This window comes from Octodon degus, unplaced genomic scaffold, assembly GCF_000260255.1.
Source record: "Octodon degus isolate 3935 unplaced genomic scaffold, OctDeg1.0 scaffold00011, whole genome shotgun sequence".
NCBI lineage: Eukaryota > Metazoa > Chordata > Mammalia > Rodentia > Octodontidae > Octodon > Octodon degus.
This window is the reverse complement of record NW_004524587.1, coordinates 1,224,888-1,249,394: the sequence shown is the minus strand read 5'-3', so window position 1 is coordinate 1,249,394 and position 24,507 is coordinate 1,224,888. Positions and strand designations below refer to the sequence as shown.

The following is a 24,507-nucleotide window of genomic DNA, read 5'->3' as shown; positions in this document are numbered from 1 at the left end:
GGCTCGTGCTTTGTTGGAGTAATGGAATTCTTTGGTCCTTGATTTTATGAAAGGCAATATTTTCACAATTCTATCAATGCAGACACTGGCAAACGACTTCAAGCTGAGACTAATGGCACAGGGACAAATTCAATACTAGATGGAAAACTCTACACCTTCTGAACTTCCCAAAGTCAACACAATGAGCTCCGGCGTCAGGCCAGATGTTGGGCCCGTGGAGTGAGGTCAAGCCCCTGAGACATCAGAGCTGAAGCCCAACACCAGATCCCGGCTTCTCTGACTGTGACACACACTACAAAAATGCAAAGTAAATCTGCAAATCTCCACCCTAGTGGTTGATAGGAAGACCTTATGGACACTTCTTAAAGATGGGCCAAAGGACCTCAGCCATACCATCACCAGGGAATCAAAATCTTAGATCAAAAGTGTTAGTAAGGAAGATCAGTTGGTGATACTCAATTTTGGCCAAGCAAAAGGAATTTTAATTTTTTAAAATTATGGCCAAAGTCTAGCTGGTTTTATTAGATCCCAAATACACTGGCCTCATTGTCATCTATCCCCATGACTGGCTTTTCTCCACTGAGATGGCCCTGGGTAGACAAACTCAGCTGATGAGCAGGTCTGGCATCCTGTCGTAACTCCAAGTTAGTAGGGCTCAACACACAGAGTTCACTGAGGGGACATTGAGGACACATGGAAATGCTGATTATGTAAAACTGACTTCAGATTGTCTACACAGTAAGACTCGTCTGTAAACTTCGTTAACATTTCTCAAGGAGCACTCACCACAGCCCGACTGGACTTGTCAACCCCATGGAAGCCAGAGTCCACCACCAGGGCCGGGAGCAGGAAGTGCCATTTGGGCAGAACAAATGACTACCCAGCAGCCCTCCCATCACTGTGTCTAACCCAGGTGAATAGAAGGAATTGGCTCCAGAAAACCCGTTCTTGGGCCAACGTTACACCCAAGGACAGTCACCAAAGCATCTATCTGGTCCCTGCCACCATCAACTCACCCAAACTCTTCAGATTTAGCCACAACTAATAGACTGCACTAAGCCTATCAACATGGCTTACATGAAGGAAACAACCCGTATTACCCTTTTATTATTATTTTTGCAACAAGCTTAAGGCCCTGTTCACAAACTCCCATCACCTGCCACACTGTGAGAATTTATGGGGAAATCTTTGCAAAGGTTGGAAAGTTTACTGATCCTAATGGTAAGGCTTATTCACAAATTCAGTATGTTTCCAAATGATATTTCAAAGTCAGTTACTTCTAGAAATAAAAGAACTTGCTCTCTAACAATATAAGAGCAGTAGATTTTTAAAAACATGAAGAACAAAATAAAAATGTTGGCACCAAACCACTATGTTAGTTTTTTTAAAGAACAAGTGTTATTAATGGAAAAGATTGCCTAAAACGCATATCCTAACTTACCACAGAAATATAAAAGTTTATATTTTGAAAATATATACTGTATTAAAGTCTATAAGCATTTGAACCAAAATTTGCAGAAAGAACTAAGCAACACTTATTGACAACAAAAATATACATGCAAGACAACCCTCAAAGATGTATCTACAAAGGCAAAGTGTAGATTTTTTTTAAAGATTTTACAAAACCATTTACAGAGAATAAAATAAAATACTTAAGAAATCTCCTTTAGAGTCTTAAATACTGTGTATATTAGTGAATGTCTAGACTAATATATACAACAAATCTAGGTATCTGAACACAGAAACACAGAAGAGGAGCAATTCTGCATTTTAAATATCCACTTAGGAAGATTTGCAGATTTTTCTATTTGTTTCTCTTTGTTAAAAAAATTTCCACAGAAACTAGATTGGAAAAATTTCATGAATATGACTAAATTCAAAATTAAAAAAAGTTTACAAATTTTTCAAAAGTTGTTTAAAGGTTTTGAAACTAACCATCATAATGAGAAATGCAATTCAGCATTTAGTCAAGGCTATTTTTAAATGTGGCTATTCAGAGATAGAGCTGCGTTATTCAAAGTGTACTGGAATTATTATTTTTCCACCCTCATACTAAACTTCATATAGGGAAAGTAGGTATTTCATGCTTCTGAGTGACCGTTTTCTAGTTTCATCTATACCAAACAAGAATAATATTTCAAGTACTCTACTTCCTTCTCATAGTTATGCAGTTTTACTCTTAGCAAGGAGCGGCAATGCCCTCTACCTATTTACCTTATTTCTGAGTGGGAAGAGACACAGGTGTGACATCCGCATTAGGCTCTAACTTCCTAACCGCGAGGAGGTATGAGGACCTTGTCAGAAGTGCTGTAGAAAGTCCCCTGGGAGTAGGGCTGCGCACTACAATGGCTCCACCACAGGACGCCAGATGTCAGGCATAATCAGGATTGTGGCAGAAGGCAGGGGAGACCATGGGAGGAGTGGGGCGGACGTGCACAAGAGTCCTCCACTAAGGAGACGCGCTCTCAGCTTCCTACCCATAGCTGCAAAACCCAAAAGAATTCGAGGACGGGGTTGCCAGGCCCTTGACGATTCCTCAAAGACCTGCCCGGGCTCTAGGGAGGGTGAGATATAGGGTAGGGATTAGGGTTGGTAGGAAAGCTTCTCATAGGTGAAGAGAGGACACTGGGGTACAAGATTTTTAAAAAAAAACACTACCTAGAGAATGCTCTTAGGGTAAACTTTAACATAACCTGGTATTTTTCATTCCAGATAGATTTACTGTAAGTAAATGGATTTCACTCACTTTATGCAAACAACCAAAATGTAGCCGCTTGGAGAATACCTCCTGTTACACCCTGAACCTACAAATTAACAGCTTGAATTCCACCTTAGATGTGGTTTCACCTGCCTACCTTGGTCATTACAGATCCACAAACTATTCAGCATTTTGCAATTAATGATATTCCCAAAGCTAAGACATTTCTGGTCCTTTCAGGAAGAAACAAAGGTGAATGTTGAGTGAAATAAATTTCTCAACATCTTCTTCCACTTCCAAAGAGAATCTGGATACTGTTCCTATAGATACTGAACACAATTGCCCAGACTGGAATCAGAACAGAAAGCAGGGGACCGTTCCTAAAGATGGGCCACTGGGGCTTCTGAAGGCAAAGACTCAAGACTCAGACCGTATACAATGTGCAGCGGATGGGAACTCCGCCCCACACTCCTGCCAGGCCCAAAGCAGCGGCCAACATACACATGGGAGAAATGGTCTCTGAAATCGAAAGGCAGTCACTTGCACAAAGAAAAGTCTTGTGGTGGGCCACGCGCTACCGCACAGGGCCTTTTTCAGGGCCTGCTCCCAGCTGTTCCTTATGTCTTAAGAGTAGGAACTAGGAATGTCTGGGGACCATTTAAGCAGAGAGCCCTTTATCAGTTTTAAAAACAGAGAAAGAAGAGAAAATCCCTTCATGATTTTCCCTACAGACAAGACTAAGGAACCAGTATTCTGTCACTACAGCTACACCAAGAGGGTCTGATGCGGAGCTGTTCCTCTATCCACAGAAATCCTCCTGCTCTCTTCTCTACGCACTTCACAGCTAGAATGCACCAAACAGAACGAACCTTGAATGGCATTTGGTCCAGGACAGTATGAAAATAACATCTGTGTGAACGACAGACATCATAATATATAAACAAAAAATAAATAAATAAAATAAATCCTATTAAAGAAAACATTTTCCTAGTAGTTCATGGTTTTTCTTTTTTGCAAAACTAGCTTTACATATAATATACATAAATTATCAGAATTTCCACTTACATTGTCTTAAAAATATATATTTAACAAAACATTTCTAAATGTACAATATCTGGGTTTGTAAATCACTCAGTTGGATTTTAAGACCAAGCCCTAATTGTCACACAGACTGCATCAGAGAGGAGACGGAAGCCAGGTCTAGACTACCGCTTGCTCGTGGCTCTGAGAATTCGCTAGGATGGATCAACCAGAGCAAGCCACTCTGGCCTCGTCTCCAAATCAGAGGCACTGTGTAGACACAGCCTGAGTCGGAAGCATGGGGGAAGAGTGGGCTCCCCTTCCTGGACCATGATGGTGCATTTCAGCTAGTGGGGAAGGGCAGCAGGCCTCGGCAGAACCCTCGCGAGCCCTGTGGGGCAGGGCAGGGGGAGGCCAAGTGTGCTCGTTTCCCACCATCACACAAAATCAAACCAATGAGGAACAACCAAAGAACACGAGGAGATGGACACAACCCCAGGTGCGCAGAGACACCAGGAGGAACTCCTCGACCGCGCAGACGCTGGGCTCTGACGGCCGGAGCACAAGCTGAGGCGCAGCCAGAGGCCCTTGTGCGCGGGCTTCAGACCTCGTAGATCTTGTCCTGCAGGTAGCTGAACAGGGAGTCCAGGCCTTTGGAGGAGCTCCAGAGCTGCTTGAGCATGACGCACTCCTTCTCGTTCACCTCCTCCAGCACCGACTTCAGGAAGCTGCGCACCAGGCATTTGGACTCTTCTAACACCTGCGGGGAAAGGCACAGGCCTGGTTAGCCAGCCCAGGGACTAGGCACGCAGTCCAGAGGCAACGAGCCACTTTCTGGTGTCACCGCAAGGTGACTTTGGCCTTGAGCCTGGCCTGCTGGTTCCATATTCCAGCATTATCACAGACAGAGTCTAGCTAGGTAAAATGTTGAGTCTTCTACCCCAGGAAGGCTGCGGCCCATGGAAGCCCAACCACAGAGCCTTGCCTTTCACCCGTGGGTGAAATCAACTCAGTGCCGTCTTCTGTGGGCATCCACTGCCTGAACTTCCCCAATGGCATGAGCGGGTTCATTGTCATGACCTGTCCAGACAGTGGCATCAACTCAAGGGTCTTTGAGAAGAGGGAAAGAGGTAATAAAATGAACTAATGGTTTCCCAAATATATATGGCCTACCTAACAGCGAGGCCCTTCTAGGCTTAGTAGTAAGAACAGTAGTAATAATGGCAGTAATACCTGTAGCAAGGAGTAATAATAACTATAACAATCCTCATACAATAACTGTCAGAATGGGTAATGATTATACCAACCATAGTAATGAACAATAATAATCCAGCAATCATAGTGATAATCGTAAGAATAAAGAATTTCAGCAAACATAGTGATAATAATTATAGTAACAGGCAAAAACAAATCATAGTATCATGGCCATCACCGGCACAGTATTAAGCAATAATCATTATAGAAATAATGCAGTAATCATCACAGTAATGAATAATCATAGTGCTCACATTATTACTAATCGTAGTAACAGCAATAAGTCATAGTATTGAGTAATAATCATAATAATAGTAGTAGAAGTAATAATTCCACTACAGTCAGTATCTACCTAATGTCCTTTTCCTGAATTCTTTCACTTCCTCCTCTTATTCTAGAAATACATCCTTTTGACACTCCATCACAGATGAAGGGCCTAGAGGGGGTGACGGGCCCTGGGCTCCCCCTGCAGCTGCTGGCGAATCAGACAGTGGCCTGGCTGATCCCCAAGGCCACGCTGCTGCCTCCTTCCTAGCAACAGAGGTGCAGCCCTTACACAGGCTCCTCCATAGGCCTAGCTGAGATCAAGGCTTTGTTCACAGCATCCTAACATGCTGCGTTCCAGGTGTGGGAGGCCTGAGAGGAGGCTGGGTGGTGGGAAGGCGCTAGCAGGCCTCTCTCCTCCTCGGGATCCCCGGAGGCCACACACTTCCCTATCCTGGAGTACAGCCCTTCTTCAGAAACCACCCAGAGCCCTGGAGTTCCCTGTGGTGTCTCCGGTCCGCAGGCCTCTCCTAAGAGTGCGTCCCCTCAAACGTCCTTCCAGCAGCTGTGTGCCCTGCAGCCCAGGCCCCTCTTGCCCTCCTCCTAGGCCTCCCTGCCCATCTTGTGCCCTGTGCTAGCTGGCACAGGCGGTGCCTGCCTGCAACGTAATGTGTTCTCCACTCAGATGCTGCCTGTCCCTCGGCAAAGCTGGCCTGGGGTGACAAATCACACCCATGTACCCAGGGCAGTGAGGTTTCCTGGGATGCCAGATTTTCCAGCATGAATTGGTAATGTGTATCATTGAGAAGAGGAAAACAAAGCCATGTAGAACAGCAAGGGCTGTGGTTGTCACCCTGGCATGGAGACCATCATTACAGCTACTATTCAGCTCTCACAGAGAAGGGCAGGTGCCCAATAAGGGGCAGACTAGGCCCATCAGAAGCATCACAACAGCTGGATGGGTCGGGCAGAAGGAACACCGATCGAAGCCTGGGTCCCACCAGCCCAGCCCCGGGCCCCTTGGTCCAACATGTGCAGAGCCTGGGCCCACATCTCAGCTCTGGAGCCGGCCCTTGGCTCCAGCACCAGCCTTTCCTTCCCACCTCCCACAGGACATTCACCTCCTATGCTCATGGTGGTAGTCAGGAAAAAAATCGACATTTAATTAAAAAGTGGCGCCTCTGCAGAGGTGTTATTCATCTATTTTTCAATGCATCTTCAGAGTCAAACAGCAATCATTAGACATGCCAAGCTCTCAGTAGGCAGAAGAAATGAAACACAGGGACAGTGCATCCTAGTCCAGCCACGTCTAGGCCAGTTCCAGCCCTTGTCTTTTATTTGCCCAAGCTTCTCATTTCTTTGAGCAAAACAAAAGATATGGAGTAGAGAGCAGGGAGAGAGATCTTCTGCAAATAGGAAGGGGACCAGGAGATTCAGGGGGAAGGACATAAAAAGTTAAACGTGTTATGCACACAGACCAACCACCCATGAAGAAGGTAGTCATTATGTATGGCAAACGTGCACTAATAAAAATTAAAACACCCACACAGAAGCATGTAGGCATTTAGTGCTTTTGGCATGTGTGTACAGTGGAGAGCAGTGTACTCTACACTGGGCAGTGAGGCTCTTCTGCCTGTGGGGGGGGAGGAGGACAGCCAGGAAGGCTGAGCACACATCCCCCACTGAAAGGCATGCCACAGGGCAGTGTCTGACCCTGCAGGCCTCTCCCACATGGGTCAGTCCCTATGAGCCTGGCTGTCCTCGCGTGCGAGATGGATCTGCAGGAAGGACTGGCACATGGACACACGGAACTCACCACGGCACTGCACGATGCCATCTCCTTGACACGCAGCATGACTTCCTGGCTGAACGTGGTGGGCCAGAAGACCTGCGACACCAGGCCCCGGCTGCACGCCTCCTGAGCAGTGAGCTTCCGCCCGCAGAACAGCATCTCATTGGCCTGAAAGAGCAAAGGCAGGGAAGTGCTGGGTGTGGAGATCTCAGGAGTACCAGGCTGGCTGGGCACAAGCGTCCGTGCTCCACAAAGCAGGACTCACAGCCTGGGGCTGGAAATAGCGTGTGTACAGACTGCGCTCGCTATTCCAAGCAGAGGGACCACAGCTCTCCTGCTTTCATGACGTTCTTAGGAGAAGTCCCACGTGTTACAGCCGTGTCCACCTAGCGCTGCTCCAGAAGTGTGAGCAGGCCCGCCCGGGGGCGGACACGTGCCAGCGCCAGGACCCTGACATCAGTCTAGGGATGAAGGGATAACCGAGCTGCAAAACAAAGTATCCCAGAGATTCCACTGATGAAGGGGGAAAGAGAGAGGGAAAGGAGGGGAGGGGAGAAGAGGCACTGGAGCTCCTGGACCTCATTCGCTCCAACTTCTGAACTTTTCAGTTAGGGAACAATGAAGTTCACTTTCTTTTTCTGATTTGTTTAAGTTTGGAAGGATGAGGCAGGAGAAACCACAAGTTCGAGCTCCCCAGGCAACTTAGCAAGTTCCCTTCTTCAAATTAAAAAACAACTAGGGCCCCAAATTTAAAGATCCAATCCAAAAATGGGCATCCGAGATGAACACACACTTCTCAGAGGATGAAATTAAAGAAGCGAATAAATATATGAAAAAATGCTCCACATCACTAGCCATCCATGAAATTCAAATTAAAACAACACTGAGATACCATCTCACCCCAGAAAGAATGGCTATCATAAAGAAATCACCCAACAACAAATGTTGGAGAGGCTGTGGGGAAAAAGGAACCCTTCTGCACTGCTGGTGGGAGTGTAGACTGGTGCAACCGTTATGGAAATCAGTATGGAGACTCCTTAGAAAAGTTGGTCTGGAAATCCCCTTTAAACCAGCTATTCCTCTCCTGGGAATTTTCCCAGAGGATTTGAAAACATCATATCATAGGGAAGTGTGAGCCTATATGTGTGCCTATGTTTATAGCAGCACAATTTGTGATAGCCAGATCTTGGAAACAACCAAGATGCCCGTCACCTGAAGAATTGATAAAGAAGATGTGGTATTTTTATACAATGGAGTATTACTCAGCTATAAAGAATGATAAACTCAAAGCCTTCATATTGAAGTGGATGCCACTTGAACATATACTCATAAGTGAACTAACCCAGACCCACATGTGTAAATATCGTAGTCTCGCTAGTATAAGAACTCAAAAGAAGAAATACAAATAAAAGGAATTAAACACAATTAAAAGGAAAGCAAGAACTTGAGGACTGGACAATGAGGAGTGGGCAAGGAAAAAAGTTGGGAAACATGATGGGGCAAAGCCATACATTTATACGCACAAGATGGGCAAGGCAAGGATCCTGAGAATCTGTAGCAGGTTTTTGAAACTAGCAGTTAATTGGTAGGATTCTCACCCTGACTAACTATATATGCTGATACCTGTGAACTAAGCTGCTGCACTGAAGATGGCAGTGTGCAATGGTAGGGTCGTGCTCGGAATGCCTGCCATTCTGGTCTTCTAAATACGTACTGCTTGTCATGACATACCAATTACTGCCATACTGTCTCTCAAGTAAATGTTTGTTTAAAAAAAAGGGCAATAAATGAAAACAAGACACAGGAAAAAAAAAAGCCACAGGACAGTCCCACTACAACGCTGTCTATGGTTAGATTTCTTAATTTCTGTGTAAAATTATGTAATTGTTTATTCATATTTTTTCAAATTTTTATTTTTTAAATTTTTGTAATTTTCATATTCTGCAGGGACTTAAAGTTTAACATATCAATACTTGATGGAAAATACCTCTTTCATGTTATGCCTAAGATGCCTGATATTCAGACAGATAGTGAGGTTAAGCTCAACTGCTTATGTTGTAGGGTAATATTAAGCTTTTCCTCTGGAGAGTTAAAAACTTAAGTTTGCAGACCAAAAATCAGAGAAAAAGAAGGGCTGCAAGGCCTTGCAAGGTCAGTGAGGACTCAGGACATAGGAGAACCTATACTGTAACATTATGTAACTCAGTTGTGTCCCAAATTTTCTGATCAAAGAGATTATGGGGCCACAGAGGAATGTGATTGATGATGTAGAATGTGCCTAAGGAGAGTCACATGGAGAGAAAACATTCTCTCAGGCTTTCACAGAGAGCAAATTGGTCAAGCAATGGTAGTGACTCATTCACATGGCTGACAATGACAAAGGATCTACAGGGTTACAGGGTTACAGGATAAATCCTGAGGGGATTTGACTGACCTTGTCAGATACAAAAGTTACATTTCTTGTTATATAGGTCTTGCTTTATCTCGGTCTCAGCCATCCAGCAGAAAAATATGAAAACGAAGTATAAAAAGTAAAGCCACATTAATACATGGAGCTGTAAAAAGCTCAAGTCAACAACTTTGGACATCGCCAGTCTTACAGAAAACCCACTACTATTATGGACTACTGGACAACATTGGGAGATTCTGCTGAATTCAAGCACCTACGATATTTACATGACAATGGAAGGCCCTTCTCTGCCAAAACTAACCAAAAAAGTGGGATGGAAATGAATAACCCTTTTGTATATGTATACTCAAAATAGGACAGATATACAACTCCATTTTCTTAATTCAATGAATAGAGAGTTTTGTTATAATAATGTTTGAGACAGGATATCATGTCTGCATTTTGTACAATGAATAACCACTAAGACAATATACAATGCATCAATTATTGAAAATGTGCCCGTAATCGGTTTTGAAACTGTCTCATTGATATGTTTCTCAATAAAATTGTTAAAAATAAAATTAAATAAATAAAAAAAACTAGGGATGGAGCTCAGCATGAAGGCTCTGGTTCAGTCCCCAGGTCCAAAACATAATGAATGAATGAACCATCCAGTTAAAGTTTCCACCATCGGCCATGTACATACAGAAAGGAGCGCTGCACACGGCCCTGAAGGGCAGAAAGCAGCCCCTCAGGCCCCTCAGACGCTATGCTGACAGCTCACAGCCCTCACACAGGGCACCACAGTGTGCACCTAAGTGCCCCCTACAGGTCTGTGTGCTTAAAGCTTGGTACCTAGTGGGTACCCAAGGAGGGCTGTCAAGGCCCTGGGGTTCAGACCTCAAAGGGGGTTATGGAGCCACGGTCTGTGCACCCTCTCCCTGCCCTGTCTTTCACTTCCTGGCCACTACAAGGTGCTGCCTTGCTGCAGGCCAAGGAGCAATAGGGCCTGTTGAGCGTGGGCTGGAGCCTCCACAGGCGTGAGCCCAGATGCACCTTCCCTCCAGTGTTTCTATACACTGGCAAAGAGCTGACTAGGATACACCATCGTGGGGAGTGTGGGGGAACCATGGAATGGGCCTAGGCACAGCTAGCGGCGGCAGTAGCGGAAGCTACGGTGGCTCTCAGGTCCCTGCTGCGACCAGGTCCATATCCCCTGTGGAATGAACCCCATTCTTCCCCGGCAGCAGCACTGCCTCTGCTGGGGCGCCTCCCCCGGCTTCTCCCTGCCCCGCATGCAGGGTGCTCGTGGGCCCGTGTGCAGATACAGTCTTGTCCTCTATGTCCTATGCCCGCCCCTTTGTGCTGGCTGTCACATATGGTCACAATGACCCAGGAGACAAGTCTTTCCATCCAGAGTGGAGAAAAGCATTAGGCTGATTGTCTCTAGCCTGTGTGTGAGTGGAGGGCTGAAGACCAGACCATGTCAGGACACTTGTGGAGTAACTCCTCAGGCTGGGACTGCTGGATGGAGCCTCGCAGAAGCCCAGCAGGAAGAGCGCCGCTTTGTCATCAGCATTCCGAGACAGGGAAGTAGGGGAGGGGGCAGAGATTACACCATACACTTTTAATAATTCGTGTCAGGCGTTTCTGGGCCTCCGCCTCTGAGACTGAACATCTCCGCACCCTCAGGGGAAGCTGTGAGGCTCACTGGGAAGAGCCACATCTGTTCCCTGGATGACAATCTGGACTCAGGTCCACCCTGAGCCCCTGGGAGGGAGGTGTGAGACACAGGCAAGGCCTCAGGGCCCATGGCAGCCCCTCTCCTACGCTGTCCTTCCACAGTGGAGAACTTGGAGTGTCATTTAGACACCCCAGAACAGGCCTCTTGGGTGGCCAGGTGAGGGCAGGGTGCACCTTGTGAAGACTGATAAAACGAACACCCTACTCTAGGGTGAAGAAAACAACGAAACAGAGCAGCCCACTAACGCGCGACTCTGGGCAGGTCACTTAACTGCATAAAGCTTCCACTTTCTACAAAAGGGGAGATTTCCTCCACTGGAGAGGCCTAAGGAGAGCACTGAGCCCCCAGTGGAGGTGGGATGGACGGAGGGCGTACTTACAATGGGGCAGGACACAGGGATGGTCAGCCATGGCTAGAGCTGCCGTTACTGTGGTCAGGGGCATCAGGTTTCCAAGGCACAGGAACAACAGTAAGGAGGCGCAAGGGATGATGCCTGCCAGTCCCTCTCACCGTGGGGAACAAAGCTCATGGCTTAGATCTGAAATGTTCCTCACGGAGCACACGTGTGGGGAAGGGGGTGGACTGCAGGGCGACTCAATTATCTGCAGTCATCAGTGATCAGCCGACAGCTGAACGTGCTGTTAGGGTGTGGGTCTGGGTGGAGGTGGGTGGGCCACTTGTGGGTGGGCTGTAGGTACAACCTCCTCCCTGGGACACTCCCCCTGCCTTTCTCTTCTGGCTTCCTAGCCACGGTAAGTTAAGCACCTTTGCCTCCACCATGTTCCTCCACCACTGAATTTCAATGTCAGAACCAGCTGATCCCAGGCTGAAGCATGGACCAAAATAAACCTCTCTTCCTTCAAGTTGCATGCATTGGATATTTTGTCTCAGCCATGGGAATGTGACTAAGACAGGAGGTGGTAAAGGAAGCCCACCACCCCACACTGGAGAAAAACAATCAATGATAGATGGAAATGCAAAGGGGGCAAAGAAAGAAATGAAAAGTGTAAAACCCCTGTCCTCCCCTCGCCATAGCGATTCCCAAGCTCCGGCTACACACAAGGGAGCACAGAGCTGAGACTGTGCTCTCAAATACTTGGGCCAGAGCTCAGGCAAAGGTGGTCTGCACCTTCCAATGGTACGGGGAAGTTACAGGACCATCCCAGAGTCCATTCCCAACAAGAACAGCTCCCCAAGGCGTGTGGGACAATGGAGCAGGGGGAGCTGCTTTCCAGGACGGTGGGGGGGGGGTGGTTCTCAGGGCAGAGGTTGGTCCTCTGGATGGGACGGTGCTTAAGGGCAGTCTGTAGGTCTTCCATGACCCTAGTGACAGGCACTGCAGCCCCATGGCCTTCTGCTGTGCAGTGCTCAAGGCCAGCCTAGCCTGCCCCTCTCTGCCGTCTGCTCTCAGCTCTCTCCCCACCAGCTCCACCTTCTCCCACCTCAAGGCCTGAGTAACCCACAGATGCTCAGTCCCGTGGTTAGGCTGCTCCTTGGAAGAGCGCAGAGGACGGTGAGCTGGCCACAGACTCAGAGTGGGACCAGTCTCCCCGTACCCTGGGTGAGCATGGAGCATGGGCACCTCAGGTACCTTAGTGGTTCTCAGCAAGGACTGGAGGGCGGGGCTGGAGAAGCCTGGTGGCGGGCAGGGGACCTCCTGAGGCCCTGGAGTGAGCACTCACCCATCTGAGCTGAGGTCAGTCCATGGCCAGTGTCAGCAGGAGCTGGTCTGGGCCCCTGAGGGAAGACCTGAGGCTCATGTCAGGGTGCCAGGGTGGCACCTACTCCTCAGGAAGCTTCATTTTCCAAACCCTTCCTTCCCTGACCGCGCTGATCTCCAGCTAGCTCCTCAGAGATGGGGTCAGCTACAAGCCAGGCCGGGTAAAGCGTGGACTGAGGAGCCAGACACGTGGTGTCTCCCACTGCCATTCCACCTTGTGACTTCAACAGCCCCTCAGCCCTCCTGAGCCTCCGTCTCTGCATCTGTCCAGCAGGAATAACATAACAACTGTCCTCCTTGCCAGGCTATGCCCTGCCCTGGCACACAGTGGGTGCCTTCCACATGTGCTGCCAGCACTAGGCCCGCTGCCCACAGCTGCTGTGGCGCAGACTGACTGCAGCTCCCTCGGGCACCAGCTCTGCCTGCTAGCTGACCTGGTGCTGGCAATTTCTTAACTCCTCTGACTTTAGCTCGCTACCTTTAAGATGGAGATCTCAAAGGGTTCCATATGGGTGAGATTACACGTGTCTGGACTACATTCCCAGCCTCCCCTGCAGGTGGGTGTGGCCACGTAACAGAACTGCAGCCAATGATGCTGGAGTGCAATGAAGGTGCCCCAAAGGCCTGGCTCACAGAGACCTTTCGGGTGGACCTGTGGGTGCACAGGTCTCTTCTCCCCCTCAGCTGGAAGGAAAGGTAGAGGTGCCAGATGGAAGACACCTGGTCAGCATGAGCGAAAGCAAATGTGCAGACTCCTGAGATTGCAGGGTGCTGGTCAGACACACGGCTCACCCCAGGCCTCAGCCTTCCTGGACATGGGAAGGAATGCCTGGATGATGTCTGCAGTGCCTGGCATGCACTGGGTGTCCAATAGGTGAACATCGCTGTCTTCCCAGGCTTGGCTATTCCACCCAGTTTAGAGGCCCTGAACCAACCTGGCTCAGCCCCAAGCTGAGATGGACCCTGCTCACTGACAGGAGTCCAGGCTTGTTGTCCATAGGAAGCCATATCCTAAACCCAGAATGGGCCCCAAATGCATGCACCCCAGAGAAGGAGTCTGTAATAGGGTAAAGCGGGGCTTACCAGTGCCACACCGAGGATCTGGGGGAAGGTATAGGAGGAGCAGCCGGCCGGGGTGAGGCGGATGGTGGCATAGGGTGTCTGGAACCAGGCCTTCTCACTGGCCCACACGATGTCACAGAGGGGCAGAATGGAAGCGCCCAGGCCTAGGGCTGGCCCATTGATGGCCACCACAATGGGCTTCTTAAACTGGATGAAAGCCTTCACGAAGTCCCTGGAGGAGAGAGAAGACCCTTTAACATGACTTCAACTTGCTAAGTCCCCCTGATTCTCCCAGGTGCTATGATGTATGTTCTAGTAGTTACAAACGAGCCAGGGACAACTGGGGGCTTCACTCCCAGACAGAGTCACCAGACTGCCACCTCTTCAGAGGAGACTGACAGTGGCTACAGGGCCCGGCTCATGTGTGCTGGCCCAGCATGCCTCCTACTGCTTTGCTTCCACTGTTAACAGCCATGAGCTGGAAAGTCAATTATGTGGACACTCTAGATACTGACAGAGTTGTCTGTGTGGAAGGATGACTAGTGAAATGTCACAGTCCTTGACCAGAAATAGCAAGAAAAAGCTCTGGGTGTTCTGGAGAGACAAATTCCAACTGAGGGAGAGAATGTTCCAGCATCCCTGGCCCAAGGCAGGTTACAGTGGCCTCAGGGGTATCAGAGCCCCATTTTTAGAGGAATTCCACTTCTGGGTCAGTGCTCACTTCCAGTGATGGTAAAGAGGAAATGCAAGCTGCAGGTGATGGAGGTGGGGGCTGGTGACCTAACAGGATTTGTTTCAGTGCTCAGATGGCCTCATTCCAGGGACATCGGCGTCACCAAGGGTGGCCTCCCAATGCTGACGAGGGGCTCTGTGTTGGGATGACCTTGATTAAGACTGAGGAAGAACACAGGGCCTCTGCAGCACTGTGCATGTAGAATCAGGACTACAGCATGGAGCAACGTGGCCTCTCCTGCCCCGCTGCACTGGGAAGGTTACGACACGAATCTTTCCCTGTACAGCACAGTACCAGCAACAACCTCTGTTTCCCCTACCTCGGAAGGCTTTCTGCCTTTCCCCTAGTTGCTATATGAGATCTATAAATTTTTAATATTCATCTGCTTGTAGAGGAAAGACTCAAATGCCTAGTACAGTCAGCATCCTTCGCTGCCCTCAGATGGAGGATGGAAGGCTACCAAGAACTCATGAGGATAAAATCAGGTGGCCACAGTCTGCCTTGGCTAGTTCTCCGGACCTTCCTGGCATTGCCCTGCTCACTGTGATGCGCCCACAGGTCTCAAGAGCTTTAGGAAGCACCACTAGCCCAATGCCTGCTAATACCTTGCCTACTCTTGGGTCCTTCCCTTTCACTCCGTATAAATAATCACAGGTTGGCTGGGGCATCGCTCAGTTTCTATCACTACCGGAATCAGCGCTCAGTGAACAGCCCTTGAAAGACCACAAGAGTCTCCCAGGCCCTGAACCAACCTGGCTCAGCCCCAAGCTGAGATGGACCCTGTTCACTGACAGGAGTCCAGGCTTGCTGTCCATAGGAAGTCATATCTTAAACCCAGAATGGGCCCCAAATGCATGCACCCCAGAGAAGGAGTCTGTAATAGGGTAAAGCGGAGCTTACCAGTGCCACACCGAGGATCTGGGGGAAGGTATAGGAGGAGCCAGCTCTTCCCCAAACCCCACTCCCTTCTGTCTTCTGTTTGAGTCTATACCAGGCCACATCTCCCAGTCTCCATTACAGCCGTGTGGACAAGTCACCAAGTTCTGCCCAACAGCATGCTCCTGGAAACCATCTGTGCCACTTCCGGGCACACACACCCTCCTAATACGCCATCTTCCAAGACCAGGCACCCAGATGGGCATGGTGGTCTGGGAGGACACTGATGGTGCCCCTGGATGGAAGGGTCTGGATAGCCTCATCACCACCCAGAGGGATGACAGGTAGCATCTGTTTTAGGTTTACAAATATGTGCAGTAAAATTCTATCACAGTTGAGTCATTATATACATTTGGGGCTTATCTGTTATAGCAGCTAATAATACGAACATCATGCCAACTTACCCATCCCCCACTGATACTGCTCCTCCTCCATCTCGTAAAAATGTGGCTCTCATAGTTATATACTGGCATCAAGGAACTGAGAGGAGGCTTCCTTATAACCACGGGGGGTCTTCATAAAAGTACACAGCACTCACTCAAGCTTGCGCCGTGACTCTGTCTGAGATGACGCAGTGTGCGTGGCCCCTGCTGGCCCCTACGCAGCTGACCCTCCAAGGCCCTGGCTGCCTTTTTGCTCCAACTCCTAACCTCACGACTAGATTTTAGGCTGGGTCACCAGCTTGTTCGGCATCAGTGCAACTGGGAGTCTGTGGGGATACAGGGCTTCTGTGCAGGCTCCCTGGAAGCCCACTGTTTCGGGATTTTCATCAGACGTTGCATTCCCAGTAAATCTTTATACAATTCCAGAATCATGGAGCTCAGCCTTAGGAAGGCCTTTAAGACTCATCGAGCCGCATCTTCCTCTGGCTGCTGAACTCCCCCCACAGTCTCCTGAGGATGCATCATCCTCGGGACAGAACAGTATCAGAGGCTCCATGACTGCCCAGGCAGCCGGTCTGCTCAGGGTCTCCTGTGCGCCCCCATGCGCTCGCTGGCCGACACCGCCAGCCCTCCAGGAATCGCTGCAGCCTTCAGCCCTTCCAGAACCTTGCATATCAGGGTCCTCCAGGGTCCCGCTCTGTGGCTTCCAACCTGAGCTCTGTGCAAGGGCAGCACGGACACCAAGGAGAGAGACAAAGCCCAGCACGCCGAACTTCAACCCCCTCCCAGCCCCTCCTGTTCATTCCAACCTGCCTTTCTCTGCCTTCATATCAAAATGTGAGGCCACGACCACCCTCCCGTGCTTCTCCTCTCACCTCAGGGGGCAGATCGCTATCGCAAGGCCCCAGGGATGGATGCAGGAGCCCAACAGCAAACAGGATATTGCATTACAGACCCTCAGCTCAGATATCTGATCTGACAGCAGAGCGAGCTCGGGGGAGACTGGTGCTGTGTTCCCTGGTGTCCACAGCCATTAGGTTGCTCCTGGCCTTTCGAGCTTCCTCTCCCTCACCCCAGGCTTCTGCCCAGACACTCTGCTTGGCTGCTCTGACGTGGCCCAGAACAGGAATGTCGGAGTTGGAGAGACTTGAGGCCAAGTCTCAGGTGTGCCTCGCTTTAGTGGCCAGACTGGGACAAGCTGCCTCGTCTTCCTCCTCCTGATTCAGAAATGCCAATGATGGCCTTCCATGGGGCTAGACGACAACCAAGAAAAACGGTCCATGCAGGCCCACAGCACAGAGCCTGGCACCCAAGGAATGCACGACGGGGTGCTGCTGCATAGGGCAGGCGGGGCCAGGGAGGAGGGCCCGCGGCGCTTCCCTCTAACTTCCCATGTGGTCCTGTCAGGTTCTCCCTGCAGAAGCAGGACTGCTCATGGGCACGGCCACATTCACTTGGCGTTTCTACTGCGACCCAGTTCCCTACTCCCTTTAAGCCCAGCCACAGAGGGCAACCTCTCCTTGCCAAGGCTACAAGCCAAGTCAGCCAGACCAAGGCCTGAGAACCCAAATAAATACACACAGGCTGCCTTCCCAGGCACCCCAAAAGTCTCCAGGGGCCTAAACCAACTTCAGACTCAGCTTGGCTGGAAGATTTCGTGGCTGGAAGCGACACCTACCGTGAGGCTTAGTGTCAGCCAGGAGTAGCCCAAGAGGGATTATCATTGCTCCTGATGCTAGCAGCTCACCAGTGGGGCCGGGACTGCCCCTTCTATGGATCCCATTTTCTGGATGAGCCCACAGGCTCGGTGAGACGAGCGATGTGCCCCAGACTGCACCAGCAGCAGCTGAGGTGGGTCTGAGCTCAGGCATGTTGCTTCCAGAGGCCACAAGACAGCACCTCCCTACCAACAGCACGTAAGAAGCACCAGGTCACCTATGCCAGGGTTAGGTGAGAGCAGTCTTCAGCTTCTGCTGAATGAATCATCTCTGAAACTCATAAAACATTCTCTGCCAAGTGCAGGACTATGGCGTCCCATCCCCCACATGAACGAGCAGGCTCCAAGGAGACATTTGCGATCTGGGGGCGCTGGAGACACCTTCACAGCGTCCTTCCCCTCTGCTCTGGGGCCCCTCTGTCTACCCTGCCCTCACCCTGCTGTCTCTCACTCCTCCTCTCCGCTTCTTATTCTAACCACCACAAACAGCAGTCTCTCTGTCCCTCTTGCTGCACGCGCACCCCACCGGCACACACTCCTAGCTGACACCGGGCAGGTGCTCTGCGCCCTGGCTGCACCTCAGAACCACGAGGGAATTTCGCAAGAGCAGATGTGCAGCCCCATCCCAGACGAACCTCCCAGGGGTGCTGCCTCCCTCAGGCCTGTCAGTGCTATTGGAGCTGGCAGCAGTGGCCCTGGGGACATCCCCTTTCTCACTCCCGTGTCACTGCCAGCCCATAAATTAGCGATTTCTGCTCTCCTTGCAACCTGGGGAAGGTGGCTCTCTGCCTTCACGCCCTCTGCCCTGCCCGAAGTGCACCTGCTTGCCAAGGTGGCAATGGCCTGACTCCCCCTGGCTGGATCTCCCCAGAGGTAGGGATGAGCCTTCAGCAGGGCCTCACACACGGGCCCTGCGTTCAGGTTTCCTGGCTTACTCAGTGGCAAAGTCAGAAGCTGTGCGCGTCTGAGGTTCTAGCTCACAGAGTTCACCTTTTCCTCCCTGAATGCCTCTAACACTTCTTCCTCCCAGACCAGGCTCCCAAGACTGTGGCCCTCATGACCCCAAGAGGGAGAAGCTACCAGGGGTGAAGAAAAGGTCACACCCCTCCGCTGTGACAGATCTCAGATGCAGACACAGGGACAGGCCTGGGGGTCACTGAGGCCCTCGCAGGATGAGAAAAGCTGCAGGAAAGAAGCAGGAGCTGGAGGCTCAGGTTCCAGGCCCCTGGTGTTAACAGACCCCACCAGGCAGACCCCAGCACTGCCCAGCAGCAGCAGCCCCTTCAGGCTCCAGGACAGAAGTCAGGATGGACCCTGCCTGAGAGGGGAGGCCAGGACAAGGGGGCTTCCTGAGGCGCTAACACTTCTGGGGCTGTGGCCACGCTGAACACGGCGTGGCTGAAAACACCAGAAGCTCATTCTTCCACCAGTCTGGAGGGCAGGAGCCCAAAGTCCAGGTATGGGGAGCTGGTGCCTTGGGGGACCCACAGGGGACTGGAGGCTCTGGGGAGAGCCCTAGGCTCTCCTCAGCTCCTGCTGGTAGCAGCCCCCCTGTACCTCCCAGCAGGTAGCTGCCCCCTGCAGTTCCTGTCTACACATCACACCACCTTCTTGCGACTGTGTCTGCTCTCCAGTGAGGGCCGCTCCCCTTCCGTCTGGAGCCCCCTCTAATCCAGGATGGTCTCATCTTGGAATTTTAAACTTAACTCCATCTGTAGCGATCCTTTCTCCAAATAGGGTCACATTTATGGGTTCCAAAGATTAGGATGCTATGGAAGCTTTCATGCTAATGAGCTGTGTGAGTGAGGAATTGAAGCCAGGGATTAGGCCAGACTGGTTTTCCTGGGTTCTGGAAAGCCAGATAAAGACCAGAAACATATAAACGAGATAAGCAGGGTTTCCTATGGCTCAGAGATGGGTACTCAGTTCCGTAGTTTGGGTTCAAATGGCCTAGTAAATGAGGAGCATACTGGGATCTGTTGCTCTTCTTGACTCCTGAGAAGCCAGAGAAAATGCAGCAGAGACCAAGCAGGGAGCAAACCTCCAGGGACTGGGCCGCGCATGGGGTCAGCATTACCACGGGTCCCTTCCCGGGAAGGCAGCCAGGCTCCTCCTCGTCTCCAAAAAGCATCTTGGCTCTCTCGGAAGAGGGTCTAGAAACCCACACATGAGTGTCCTAACATGACCCCTTGGACATCCACACAACCTCTTAGCCACGTAGAAATCGGCCTGCGTGGTGCAGCCCCAGAAAATCCAGACATGCAGCCTGGACTCTTGACACTAGGGAGTAAGCGCCTCTCCTCCTGGGCCCAGGGAGGAGCTGAACTGGGACTCCTGTCCTTCTTGCGAAGCAAAGTACAGCAGTGAGTGTATTCAGCCTTCTTAAGGTGGACAGAGTGACAGCTGTCAACCAGCTGAATGGCCCTGGATGAAAATCACCCTGATGTACTTTACTGTGTGTCCCAAAAGGAATACTGACTCTTGGCGCTGGACATCACCTTCGGACCCCCATTTCTGCCTCAAAGGCAGGAAGAGGGGCAATTACTCCTGCCCAGTGGGGTCTGCAAACTGATAGTTTCTCCTGTCACCACCGCTGTTGAGTCAGAAGACGCCCGGGACAGCACTGTCAGAACCCCCAGGCACCTCCACCTTCAAGCAGAGGCAGGAGAACAGTTGTCACACATGCCATGACCAGACCCAGCCCTTTGCAGGAAAAGAAAACCACTTTTGATTGAAGAATGAAAGTGAGACCCGACCCGGACAGCAAAGCAGTCCTCACTCGGGAGGGATCGGGGTTGCAGATAAGATACAAATTGCTAGATTTAAATTTTTAATTTTAAATAAACAGCCAATAATCTTTAAATATAAGTATGTCCCAAATATCGCATGGGACACACTTACGCTAAAAGTAAAATTACTTTGTCATTTGACGCTTCAGTCACTGAGCAGCCTGTGTTTTTTATTTGCTGAACTTAGCGCTCCTGCGCAGGAGCCCAGGGTGCCGGGCAGGAAGGAGCAGGCTCACCTGATGGCTTCCGCAATCCGAGTGCTCTCCTTTCGCCGGTCACTGGACAAGCGGCCAATCAGGTAGGAGTAGTCCAGGCCACTGCAGAACACGCTCCCCACGGCGCTGAGCAGCAGCAGCTTGCTGTCGTCTGTGGCCGCATTGCACAGTGCTCGCCGGAGCTCCTTCATGATCTGCGGGCAGAGAGGGGAACAGGGATATCAGCGCCCGTCAGTAGGCCAGCCAGGGGCCTGGCCCCAGAGGGGCGAGGCGGGCAGATCTCCTTCTGCTGGGCCAGGAGCCTGCTCCAGACCCAAGCACACACCCAGATCAAAGCCAGAAACGCGTACGGAAACCACAGCCGGCCTGCTGGTCCCTGAGTCAGATCCAGAAGCTGACTGGCGTCAGCCACTCCCTGTCCATCTCTGCAAACCCTCTCCATTGCCTCCTGAGCCCTTTTCATGTTGTGGGAACAGTCCTGGGTGTGGGCCACGTGAGGCACACTCGTCCTCTCTAGGCAGCTCAGCTCTCTTCTACTCCTGCTCACTCTCCATTCAGCCTGGACCCTCGCGTGGCTTGTGGTGGCGGCATGTGGGGAGGGGCTTTGATGTCAGAGCTGGACGAGGGTCCCAAGTCTGACTGGTGTTAGAAGCCCTGGCCCACAGTCTGACCCTTCTCCTTCCTGGTCCTAGGACCTGAGACAACCGGTCAGATCAAGCTTGGGTTGGGGGATCACAGCACGCACTTTCAAAAACTTTGGAATAAATAATCGAAGGAAAGGAAAGAGAAAGTTGTGTCCACCTCTAGCGCACACTCCTGGCAGATGCCATGGATGCTTTTTACTCCTCTTTGTGCTACTGAAGAGGACATTTTATCCGCCTGCCCCTGCTAGGCTGTCATTTTAATAATGACAAGGAGAATGCTTCTTTCACTGCCTACTGTATTCTTGGAGACTAACACAGTACCTGGTATATAGTGAATACTCAATAATTGCTTGTTCCATTATACAGTAACTCTCTCCCAGCCTGTGTCCTCTGCTCAGAAGGCGGGTTGCTCTCTCACACCTAGAAGCCTTCAAGACAAGCAAGGCTGCCTCTCAGAGCTCGTGGCCCTTTGGTCTGAAGTTCTCCACGCAGCGGCAGTCTCACTGCAGGAGCACCGGGGTATAAGGTGTGCAGTGAACAGGGCCAAGCAGACGCTTCTGCCCTCCTAGCCTGGGGAGGGTCTGACGCAGCCAGGGTCTGAAGCTGCTTCCCCCGGCACACACCTGCTGGCTGCGGCATACCCAGAACCCCAGGATCCAGGCCATGGCTAGCCAAGCCCGGCAGCCTTGCCATCTGCTAAGTCCTTCTCACCATGCTCCTCAGCTCGTCCGGCCTGCACAGCTCCGCTCGGGAGCCGGAGCCTTCGGGCTGACCCACAGCAGTACAGCTCGGCTGCTCTAAGGGAAGTCTGGGCCGCAACCCCACTCACCTGCCCTCCTGCCACAGGACAAGCTGCACAAGGGATTCATCTCTGTGGGAGGAAAAAAGTCTCCTGCGAGAATCTAAAATTCCAAACCTGCACTGTACCTGGACTTGAACTTCAGAGTCCCACTGCAATGTGACAAGAGAAATCTCCACGCTAAAAAATTAACATGGAAATTGGACACGGGTTAGGGATGCCCGGAGGGATCTCACGGAGATGAACAGAAAGGTACTCTGGAGAAAAACTGCACCTGAGACAGCATGAGAATTACACAGGGACATAAATTCCCGTCGAAAGGGAGCTCACAATGAAAAATTACAAAACACTTGAAGAAATCCAAGTCAGCAGCCTCAGCACACAGGAGGATTATATAAGAACCGCAAGTGCTACTGGTCTTAAGGAGATTGCAACATAAAAATATTTCAAAAAACCAAGGAAAGGAGATATAAGATGAAGAAAGAACAGTAGAAAGGTAGAAGAGTAGGGAAAAGGAGATTTAATGGGAAAGCTTTAAAATCATTTATTTGTTTGTTTATTTGGTACAGGGTCTCGCGACACAGCTCAGGCTAGTAGTGATCCTCCTGTCTCGGTCTCCTCAGCGCTGAGATTACAGGCGTGCGCCACCACACCGGACTTCAGGGCTGGCACAGTGCACCTGGGCATGCGGTACTGGGGATCAAACCTAGATCCATGTGCTTGTCAGGCCTGCTAAGCTATCTCCCCAGCCTGGGAAAACTTCTTATAAGGAAAAACAAAGCACGTGCAGATTAAGTGGAGCTGAAGGGAGAACAGATAAAGTGAAAGAGAGAAAGCAACTGCCATGAATCAAGAACACAGAACTAGACGGCAAATGTGAATGAGGGGGGCAAACACTAGTGCGACAGGACGGTCTAAAGCAGGTGCTCAAGGTTCTCTTCTGAGGTGACAGAGAAGCGGGAGGCAGCATCTAAGGAGAAAAGGAGACGGGAGTGTGTGTAGCAGGGCTGCACTGCTGTGCAGAGGCCTCGGAGACCCCGGTTCCTTGCTTCTCCCCATTTCTCCAGGCACCTCCACAGCGGGGTGGTGGCCCCTCTCTCCATATTCAAGGCCACCATGGTTTTCTCATGTGCCTTTCTCTCTCTCTCTCTCTCTCTCTCTCTCTCTCTCTCTCCATATAATATATATATATATATATATATATATATATATCATATTATGTATAGCTATATATAATAGGAAAGTGGATGGAACTGGGGATGATTATGTTAAGTAAAATAAATCAGATTCAGAAATTCTGACACTATCTCATAAAGGGAGATTATTATTAGACAGGAGGAAGGAAATAAGGGATGTGAATGGAGCACCCACGAGGATCAATATGATCAAAATAAACACATTGAAACATAATGTTTTGCAAAATTAAAAGGCACTAATAAAATATGCACTTAAAATTAAACAAATGAAAACTTAAAAAATGCCCAGAGACAAAAGGATTACTGTGAAAGTACAAACAGTTAGCTGAAGGGATAATTCTCAACAGAACTAAATTCCAAAAGGAGATAAGATACCATTTTCAAGTTGCTGAGAAAAATTCTTCACCCAGCTAAACTATCACCCAAAAGCAAGGGTAAAAGGCACTTTCAGGACAGGAAGTTGAACACCCTTAGAGCTTCTTCACAGTGCTCACCAGCCCAGCCCGTGTGTCCCGCGGCACCCCTCCAGCGCGCAGCCTGCCCTGTGCAGGGAGGTCCCGAGCGCAGCCTGTGTGCTCACTGCTAAGCTCTGCACTTCTAGCTCACATCTGCTGCCGCTAACATGCTTCCCCTGCACAACATCCAGCTGCAGCTCCTCCACGGGGCTACAGCAGACCACCAAGTTCATGGGACCTGGATACAAGAGGAGTCCAACCCGGTCCCTCTCTGCCCTGAGATCTACTCGTTCCAGGCCCATCTCAAAAGCAGTGACCTTCAGGAAGCATTTTTCCTAATGAGAAGAAAGCTTTGAACTAACAGTGTATAGACAAGATATCACGTCTGCATCCTGTACTATGAACAACTACTATGAAGACAACAATATGCAATGTATTAATTATTGTAACTGTCCTAACCTGTTTTGAAACTGTCTCATTGCTACTTCTTTCTCAATAAAATTAATATAAAAAGGAAGCATTTTCCCAAAGGTCTGAGGGACTTGTACAACACACCCAATACTGCAAACCCTTGCAGCTATCTGACAAGCCCTACCTGTGCTACGGAATGTACACATCCTTACCTCATCTGCCTCCTACCCGCTGGAAAACACTGTGGCCGCTGTCTCTGAGATGGGCCTGCTGACACCCTGTGTGC

At 50.2% G+C, this 24,507-nt stretch overlaps 1 protein-coding gene across 1 annotated transcript in view; it reads right to left on the bottom strand.

Moving 5' to 3' along the window:
* Positions 1 to 1,379: 1,379 nt before the first annotated feature.
* The window catches only part of Cdyl2 (chromodomain Y like 2), a 69,849-nt gene continuing 46,721 nt past the window's right edge, over positions 1,380 to 24,507 (bottom strand). Inside the window, exons 4-7 of the mRNA XM_023709381.1 lie at positions 20,738 to 20,910; positions 13,965 to 14,175; positions 7,053 to 7,196; positions 1,380 to 4,478 (exon numbers count right to left, since the gene is read on the bottom strand). Coding sequence (XP_023565149.1) covers positions 4,320 to 4,478; positions 7,053 to 7,196; positions 13,965 to 14,175; positions 20,738 to 20,910 — 687 coding nt within the window. The 3' untranslated portion in view covers positions 1,380 to 4,319. The remainder of the gene's footprint in view (positions 4,479 to 7,052; positions 7,197 to 13,964; positions 14,176 to 20,737; positions 20,911 to 24,507) is intronic.